The sequence below is a fragment of the Mytilus edulis genome, chromosome 9, assembly GCF_963676685.1.
Source record: "Mytilus edulis chromosome 9, xbMytEdul2.2, whole genome shotgun sequence".
Classification (NCBI taxonomy): Eukaryota; Metazoa; Mollusca; class Bivalvia; order Mytilida; family Mytilidae; genus Mytilus; species Mytilus edulis.
The window spans coordinates 12,053,145-12,062,900 of NC_092352.1; the positions used below are offsets into that span (position 1 = coordinate 12,053,145).

General features: G+C 33.1%; 2 protein-coding genes across 2 annotated transcripts; one reads left to right on the forward strand and one right to left on the reverse strand.

The window, feature by feature from the left end:
• Nucleotides 1-2,308: 2,308 nt before the first annotated feature.
• On the reverse strand, nt 2,309-3,475 carry LOC139489438 (uncharacterized). The gene has a single exon (XM_071275762.1). It carries the CDS (start codon nt 3,473-3,475, stop codon nt 2,309-2,311), a length of 1,167 nt encoding a protein of 388 aa, XP_071131863.1.
• Nucleotides 3,476-5,165: 1,690 nt separating this feature from the next.
• Nucleotides 5,166-7,542, forward strand: LOC139487633 (uncharacterized). Its single transcript, XM_071272553.1, has 2 exons — nt 5,166-5,428; nt 5,908-7,542. Exon 2 carries the CDS (start codon nt 5,911-5,913, stop codon nt 7,483-7,485), a length of 1,575 nt encoding a protein of 524 aa, XP_071128654.1. The 5' UTR covers nt 5,166-5,428; nt 5,908-5,910; the 3' UTR covers nt 7,486-7,542.
• Nucleotides 7,543-9,756: the final 2,214 nt, after the last annotated feature.

Genomic DNA, 9,756 nt, shown 5'->3' on the forward strand with positions numbered 1-9,756 from the left:
TGCAATATTTGCATTTAAAAAACCTGGCAATAATTTTTGAATGATCAGAACTTGGTTGCCTAGTAGGTGTCTGGTTATTTTTGTATAATTATATATACAGGTTATATATTATAGGTATAATTATTTGTGGAAGGACTTTACCATCAAAACAAAGTTTGCTGTAGATATAAGAAATAAGCCATGGTGGCAAATATCAGTCACATGTAATTGTTTTTTGAAACTTGTAAGAGTGAACAGTGTAGCGGGTGTTTCTTCAAAATCCAACAGAATAAATCAAATATAATTTATTTGGTATACAATAAATAGGTTTATAGTTAATATTTATTGTTAACAATAACTTTACAAAAACAATATTCCTACAATAATGGCAACAAAATCAGGGTAAAATTTGGAGACCATATGAACACTAATATACTTAATAAGTACAGCAAATTGCTATGACTGACTTGTAACCTGTAATAGTCTGTGGTTTGCATTTTCTTACAGTAGAAAGATGCTACTTTTGGTATAGTTGAAGAAGTGGAATTGATATTTTGTTCTTTACACCAAATGTCATATATTCTAAGTCTTGCATTATACACTGTTTGAGTAGATGTTTTTCTGGCATTTGCCATAATTTCTGCAGTTTTTTCAGAAAATCCTTTTGACTTATGGCGCAATTTGATAATTTCCATGCCACAAGATTTAATGTTTCTGGACTCTGATGAAATATTTGTATTCGATTGTGAATTTGTGAAAGCAGATCTGGCAGAGGTGGTAGTTTTATTGGAATATCTATCAGTAGATCCAACATCTGAGGATACCAAGATTGTCTTGGACACATTGGTGCTATTAGAAGAACAACTGTCTTTTCTTCTCGAATCTTTTGTAATATCCGAGGAACAAGGATTGGAGGAGGAAATGCATATGCATACATGCCGCTCCAATTTACAGTTAGAGCATCTACTTGAAATGCTGCTATGTCTGGAACCGGAGAGCAATAAACTGCTAACTTTTTGTTCTGAGCTGTTGCAAACAGATCTATACTTGGAGTTCCCAGTCTCTGAAATATCATAATAATTTACTATCATATTGTTGAGTGTCCACTCTGTCATCTTGATAAGATTTTTCCCCCTCGAAAGAGCATCTGCTAGTAGATTTATCTTTCCCGGAATGTGAACTGCACGGATAGTTACTTTGTTCTGAATACACCATTGGTAAAGGTCCCAAGTAAGGTAACACAGTTCTGGGGAATGGGTTCCGCCCTGCTTGTTGATATAACTTATCACTGTTGTCTTGTCCGATCTTATCAACGTATTCATGTCTTTCACGATCTGTACAGCTTCTTGAAGAGATAACTGTACAGCCTTCAATTCCAACCAATTTATATGTTTTAGTTGATAAGACTTTGGCCATATTCCTGATGTTTGCCAGGTTCCTAGATGAGCTCCCCATCCTAGTTCTGAGGCATCTGTGATCAATGTCAACTGAATTGTCGGCTCCTGTCAAGCTCATTCGTACAGGAATGAACTGATTCAATGGTTGGATGTTTGGCCTCCATAGCGCTAACAAATAAAGTTGGATTGGCCTCATATGTAATCTTCCCATGGGTATTAGGTAAATGCATGAAGCCATCAGACCTAGTATATGTGATCAATGTCAACTGAATTGCTGATCAGCCAATCGTCTAGATACATGAATATCTGAATCATTAACTTTCGTAGGTATGCTGCTAATACAGCCATGATCTTTGTGAACACTCTTGGGGCAGATTTGAGCCCGAATGGCATTGCTCGAAATTGGAAGCTGTGACCTAGAAATCGGAATCTCAGGAATTGTTTGTAATCTGTGTGAATTGGGATATGAAAATATGCATCTGCTAAATCCAAAGTTACTGCATAGTCTCCCTTTTTTAAAGCTTTCATAATTGAACGGAGTGTTTCCATCTTGAAATGATGAGGCATTACTATTTGGTTTAGAGGTTTCAGATTGAGAATCGGTCGCAAACCTTCTTGTCGTTTTGGAACTACGAAAACTGTGCTGTAATAACCCAAGTTGTCTTGCCCAACAGGAACATGTTCTATAACATTTTTTTCTAATAAAACACTTATTTCTGTTAAAATAACCGACTCGAGAATACCATATCTTGGAACACTTGTCTCTTTTATGTTTAAACATGGATGACTCATAAACTCCAGTTTTAGTCCTTCCAGTAAAGTTTCTAAAACCCATTGATCTCCTGTGATCTTTGTCCACTTCCTGTGAAACATTAGCAAACGTGCCCCTACCTGAGGACTTATATTTATAGTTTATACAAGGTTCTTTGAACTTATTTCCTTGGAGCTGGGAAACCTTTTGGGCTCCCAGCTGCTTTCCGAAAAAAATTTCCTTTCCTTGAAAAATTTCCTGGACGAAAATTATCTTTGTTGGAGTAAGTGTTAGTTCTGGCAACTTTAGCTCCACTTTCAGAATTTTTAGAATAGTCACGTGCACCTTTCCTCTTTCTGTTAAAGTCATTTACCGGAGTGCGATCATCTCTAGACTTGTTAAAGTTCTTGCTATAACTACCAGTATTATTATAAACATTCTGGGTTTCTCTAGCATCCCGTAAATTTTCTACTGATGTATACAGTGTGTCAAAGTATTTTCCATTAAAAAGTTGACTGCCAAAAACGGGAAACTTTAATAACTTCTTTTCTGTCGACTTACTAATGAAGTTAACATTTTTCATAAAAAGTTTTCTTCTACTTAATACTGAATTTGCCATGATTCTGCCTGATAAATCAGCCATACTTCTAAAGCAATTAATTAATGCTTTACGTCCTGCAAGTCTATCATCTTCACAAGTTGCCTCATCCAAAAAGGCAGAAATCATAGTACCATATGAAACGGCTCTAAAAAGTGCCCTGGCAGAATTGTCCATACGACGAAAATCATTATCTAGTTCTCTGTGAAAAGGTGGAATATTAACTCCAGATTTAAAAGAATTGCCTTTATGACCAATAGGTAGCCCTTCCTCAATATTGTCATCTAACTTAGGAGGACTACAGAAAGCATTAAAATCAACTTTCTTAACCATGAAAGCCTTATCATCCCTGCAACGAACAGCTCTGTTTTTCAAATGACCAGAGATAGCTTCCTTTTCTACAGATTTTACCATGTCAATAATTGTTCCTTCCAAAGGTAAATTAATTGCTGATTTTTTATCATTCTTGTCAGGTTTTAGTCTTGCCGAAACAAAAGAAGGACGTTCCTGATGAGTCTCTGAAGCTTCAGGCTCTATATTTAGAACAGTTGCCATTTTATTAATGAAAAAAATCCACTCAATTGGACCAGAAGCACCAGGTGCCCCTTGTGGTACTTCCACTGGGGTGCAAGTATACATTTGACTAGATCGTGGCGATGCAGACCCATCAATCTTTTCTTCTGGATCAAGATAAGAAACTTGATCTTGATCAACATTTGTCATTAAAGACATCTGATCTATGATCGTCATAGCTTTTGAATTTGTCAAAATGTGGCCTTTGGTTTTGCAAAGTTACAGAACTAGGCTTTCCAGGAGGTTGATCATCAAGAACATTAGCATTGATATCAATCAATTCCTTTTTGAATAAGTTTTGTATTTGTAATTGTACCTGTTCTTGTACAATGGCCGAAATATCGACCATACAAGTGCTGTTGTCAGGTGTATTTTCAGTGACAGTGTCGTCATTTGAAGCTACGAATGCCAACTCCACAGGTGGACTTATGTCTTTGAAATCTGTCAACCCATCTACAAACGGGTTGAGACAGTTTATTCAATTTAATTGCCTTCTGAACACTTTTTTCAATCATTTTCATGACCAAATTCGATGTTCCTTTGACCAATTTTTGCAAATTTTGCATGGGAATGACTCGTTACAAATACGATGTTTGTAACATTCATCGTGCTCATCCAGAGTATTCATCCTGTCCGGACATTTTACATACTTCTTAAACTTATCTTCCTGTTTCTCCATCTTACGATACAACTTCTTATAATCCAAATAAACGTGCAGGGAAAGCAACACATGTGCTTTTATGGCTGCCGCCAAGAGAAACTGAAGAGTTACGCAAGGGAGATAACTGGAGGTGTTACCGTATTTATACTAAAAAAACTCGACGAACGTATGGGGAAGTGGAGGGGAATTGCAATTAGTTAACGAGGCAGGTAAGTGGAAATATTGAAGTGAACTACATCCTGCTATGAGTATGTCATCGTAAATACATACAATATTATCAAGGGGGAATTTCAGTGCCTTAAAACTTTTGCCTTTCCAACTTGTTTCATTATATTCATAATATCTTAACTATTTTCAAAAAAGTTGACTAAATAAATGAGATCATTTTTTTGTATGGTTACTCACAAAGAATACATTTATTTTCATGGATTGGGGAAAAATTATCCCTAGTTTATATTGTAAAGTTCAACTAGTTTTGTTTGCTTTCTAATATATGAAAAGTGATTAACACTATGTACCAGGAATGGCCAATCATTCCGCCCAATGCAATATGAAATCACAGAATAACTTATAGCATTTTCATAAATATGTAATATAATTTGTTAATGCTCTTGGCTTTTACAGAATTATAAAAAAAATGTTACTTAAGACCTATATTAAATAACTTGCTCAGGTATACAAATACATTCTGTACTTCAAAATATATTGAACACTAATTTTACAGTGCAAATAAAGAATATTTTTTTCTTGGAATCGACCATCTCAATCATATTACATAATTAGCTTTTATAACTAATAGCTCATAGGCGGATCCAGGGGGGCCTGGCCCCCCCCCCCTTTCGTGGGAAAAATTTGGTTGATTATATAGGGAATCATTGAAGCATGACTGGAGCCCCCCCCCCCCCCCCCCCCCACCTTAGGAAAAGTTCTGGATCAGCCACTGATAGCAGTTTTAAAATATAAACTAGGATATTTACAAACAAAAATAGCCTTTAACACAAGTTAACATAATGTGTAAAGATAAAAAAAAAAATTCTATTTGAGCAATTATTCTAGCTTTCTGCATTTTTCCTAGCCATTATTTGAAGAAGAAAATGCTCTAAGAAAAATATAACTTTTGTAAAAAATAACTTCGTTCAGGACACTCAAGTAAATAAATTTAAACAAATACAAGTGTAAATACTCAGCTAAACTATATAATCAGTTGACCTATGTTGAGGATAATAAATGTATCATTGTTGTAAGTGTATGACTAGTCAGTATTTCATGTGAACACTGTCGTTACAGTGCACTCTGACATTATAAGTTACATCATTAAGTTACCGCTGCATAAAAAAAGATTGAAGTGGTATTACTTTCCAAGAAATCAGAATGAATTATAATTTGATTTAATTACACATCATTCATAAGAAATAATTTTAAAATTAACTTCCTGGTACAGAGACATTTATGGGATCAGACACAGAAACGTAAGTAAAATTAAATATAAACAGATTAAGTGATATCTACCCAAATCAAGAGGTACAATTTATATTTTTATTTTGTAAAACTAATATTGTTTATGTAATAGCATTGGAGAATATTGTACAAAGCTGGACTCAATTTTACATTTACTTAACTTAAAGTTGATTATAATGTACAACTACCACAATTCAATGTAAATTGTCTTAGATACCTAGTAATTTGTACATTAGAAGTCTTTTCTACAGTTAGTGATTGTGAGGGCAATCATCAAGTGTCCCAAATGTAATTTAACTAACTGACCCATGTTGACTGTACCAAACTGACCTATAACATGTGATTTGTACATGTTTAGGTCTAACTGACCCATACGGAGTCGACTCTTATAGAGTTGACTGGACATCGAAGCAAGTTAAATAACTTATGATTTTTACATTTTTGGGTGTAACTGTACTAAGAATGTTAATTAACTTTTCTATATGTTAAGGTCATGGCATCCAGTAAACCTAGCCAAGCTTTCAAAACAGAATGTGAAAAACATGGTCAACAGCTCAACTTGTACTGTCCCAGTCATTTAATGCCTTGCTGTGATGAATGTATTTCAACCAGTCATTCAAAATGTTTGGGAATAAAAAGTTTAACAGATGCCGTGGAGAAATTCAAAATTGAAAAATCGAAGGAATCTGTAGAGACTAACATTAATTCTACCTTATCTTTTTTGGAAGTATTAATCAGGAACAAATCCAAAAACATCGAAACTGGAGAAAATCAGTGTGGTAGCATAAAAAAGTCAATTAAAGGAATAAGACATGATATAAACAAACATTTAGACCACCTGGAGAAAAAGTTATGCCAAGAAACAGATATTATTTGGAATCAGGAAAAATCAAAAATAACTGATTTCATTTCTGAAATTGAAGCAAAAAAGAAAAGCTTGAAGGAAATTAAAGAACATTTACAAACTGTCACTTCACAAATTTCTAAACGCCAATCAGTTCTTGGTGTACATCAGATTGAACAACAAGTACATCAATGTCAACGTTATGTCCAAGATCTGGAGGATGACGAGAGGACCAAAGAAGTTGACATCAAAATGAAACAAAATGATGAGATAGGAAAGATACTAAACAAGTTAGAATCCCTAGGAGAAGTCATTGTTATAATGAAAGAAGTAACCATGAATATAGACACTAGTGTGAAGAGGGAAGCACAAGTTGAATCACAAGAACCATCCAACATAAATAACATGACAATGAATATTGAGACAAAGATAGAGATCAACATGTTGAAGGAGATTAGTGACACGATTTATCTGATGGGTGGAAGAGTTATTGTTGTGGAACGGTATGGTAAAATTAACCTTCTTACTTCTGATGGCCAACAACAGAAACAATTACCTATACCTGGTAAAGCTTCAAGTGTTACACAGATCAATCAGAACACTATTGCCATAACTTATCCTGATGAGAAAGCCATTAAAATGTTCAATATGGAGAATGAAAAAGTTACCAAAGTTATCAAATTAAACAAACAATGCATGGGTTTATCATTCTCCAATAATTCTCTGGCTGTAGGTTTAAGTGATGATGAAATCCGTATTATAGACCTGGGAGGTAAAACACTGAAGTTAATACAAGTTCAGAATAAATCATTCCTGTATAACCTTGTTTACTGTAATGAAAGAGTAATCTATAGTGACTATATGGGTAATGCAGTATACTGTGTTGATGGATCAGGTAAACAGATCTGGAAATATACACAGGACTTAACAGGACCAAGAGGTCTTTGTAAAGATACATCTGATAACATTATGGTAGCAGACTGTGACTCAAATAGTATAATAGTAATATCAAAAGATGGACAGAATAGTAAAGTACTGATTGGTGAAGAGGAAGGACTGGACAGTCCTACGTGTATTTGTTTTAAACGTAATGAGTCTGCAGGTTTTATTTGTGAATTATTTGGCAAAAACTTGGCAAAATTTAATTTATCTAAGGCCACAATTAAAAATATTTCAGTTTGCCCAAACCCGACCCATGATGACTGGGTGTGGGTAGGTAAGTAGGCAATTTTTTTTTTTTCAGAATCAGAATTTGCATGAAAATATTAAAAGATCTTAAAACAGTATATCTTTTTTTCCGTCAAACCTTTGTAGAGAAAACCAAAAGCCATGAATTTAAAACCTCTATAAATAAATTAGTCTTCTATATGATTTGTATCCTGAGATGTTTATAACACTGACAATTGCTAGCTGTGTGAAAGGGCTGGTGGATTTATGAAGTGATTTTCAACAGTTCCATCAACACGATGTTTGTGTAAAAAAAATATCAGCTGATTATGTAATGATTAAATTTGGTTGCAGTTTTTAAATCCTATTTCTATTAAAATAGATTAAATGTCCTAAAATATTTATATGAATTATTATCTACCATCCTTAGTTTGTGTCTTTTTTTATATTTTGAAAACAAATTTGTATAATTTACATTATCACACAGGTAAACTAATTTGGCTATAAATAGATCAAAGCATGTTCTGTAGAATCTCCAAACTAAAAACGTATTTGTTATAATTTTATTTCTTTAAATAATCAAGTTTAAATTTTTGAAAATAATCATTATTGATAAAATATAATTGCATAAAGTTAACGTTTTCTGAAGACTATTTATTTTTAGGTCATGGTTCTAGAGGGCCCGAGACCACAATTAATTCCTCTATCATTTCTTTATAACGTTTTGTCGCATTAAAAAAAATTTGCCTATTCTTTTTGTCTAATTTTTTGTGTGTGTAATGTACAGTACAAGTCCAAAAATATGTCCAAGTTTCAGAAAAATTGCACGTATAAAACTTACAAATTTAGCCAATACACATCCATACCCCTATGGACAAGTCAAGAGATGTTCCAAAAACTGTAAATATCACCTTTTTGCACCTGACCTAATCACTCTTTCCATATCAAAATCAGTTAAAATTAAACATCTAAAAATTTATTTCACCTCTCTTCTTTCATTTCCACCTTATAAAAGCTAAGAAATGTTTGAGAAAAGGAAAGAAAAAAATTTAAGAAGAAATACACTATAATTAAAGGGAACTATATTCGTGAACAACGAAAAGCGGGGTCATTAATTGTGGTCTTGGGCCTATTAGGGGCCAAAAACTTGACCAATTCCAATAAAACTTGGCATGATTTAAGCTTAGTGTATTATGAGTCAGTTTACAAAGTTTCAAAGCCATATGATATATATTATAGAAAATGTGGCATTTTTTATATCTCAACTTTGGTTGCTGAATTGTGACGTTGAAATAGAACAATTTCAACTTTCAAATTTTGGCTTCAAAAATCCCAAAAAAACACCAAATTGCACTTTTTAATGTCTCAATGGATAAGATATTATCTATTCAAAGTACATGATAGCATACTTTATGTATGAGACTTATAAAAATTTGACAAAAGTTAATTTTATATGTGCCTATGCCTAAAAATAGAGGTTTTCAAATGAAGTGAGGCCTTATATGAAATGTAATATTTTCCACTTACAACAATTTTCTGAAGTTGTTAAATTAAAACAAAACATTTTACATATCATAAATGTTCTTTTGATGTAAATATAAGTTTCAAATAGCATAACACATGAGTTTTACATGGTCTTAAGCAATGTCAAGCTTAAAATAACAAGTTGTCAATTTGGGCCGTTCCCTATATTTCCATATTAAATTGCATATAAATGATATTGGAGATGGAAATATGCTTCTTTTTGCTCAAATCCTTGCTGAGATATGATCAAATATGAAGCCTGGATGTTACAAGACTGTTGCTTTTAACTATGTATGTAGACAGTATGGTCTGATGCAAAGTTTTTTTCAATTTACTGTTTAAAACCTGCATGAAATTTCAATCTTAAAATGCCAATATTTTAACCACCAGCCATCCAACAGAAGAAAATAAAGGTATTCTGTGAAACAGACAAGTTTAAACAACCAGTAATAAGTGCTTTTGATATAGATTCAGTGCAATCTGTTTAAAGAAATACAATTTTTAAGTGCATAGAACTTCATATTTCACTTGCTTCATACGGACCGTTAGACCTAGACTATTAAAACAGCACATTTTGCACTCTTTTAATGCTTTTATCCACTTTTCTTTGTGTTCAGAGTTCACAAATGAGTAAAACACATGAAATAAATACCACAAACACAAATAGATATAAAAAAAAAAAATGTCAGAGAAAAATTAAGGATGCTGCTTTTGCAAAAATATTGAAAAAAGTGAAAAAGCTACTTTTTGGGCATATCAGCTGAAAAGTGACTTTTTTTACAAATTTCTATGAAATAAAAGTGG

Bases quoted from the DNA above. Each gene is read 5' to 3' on its own strand.
- LOC139487633 (XM_071272553.1), top strand. From the start codon at position 5,911: ATGGCATCCAGTAAACCTAGCCAAGCTTTCAAAACAGAATGTGAAAAA.
- LOC139489438 (XM_071275762.1), bottom strand. From the start codon at position 3,475: ATGACGATCATAGATCAGATGTCTTTAATGACAAATGTTGATCAAGAT.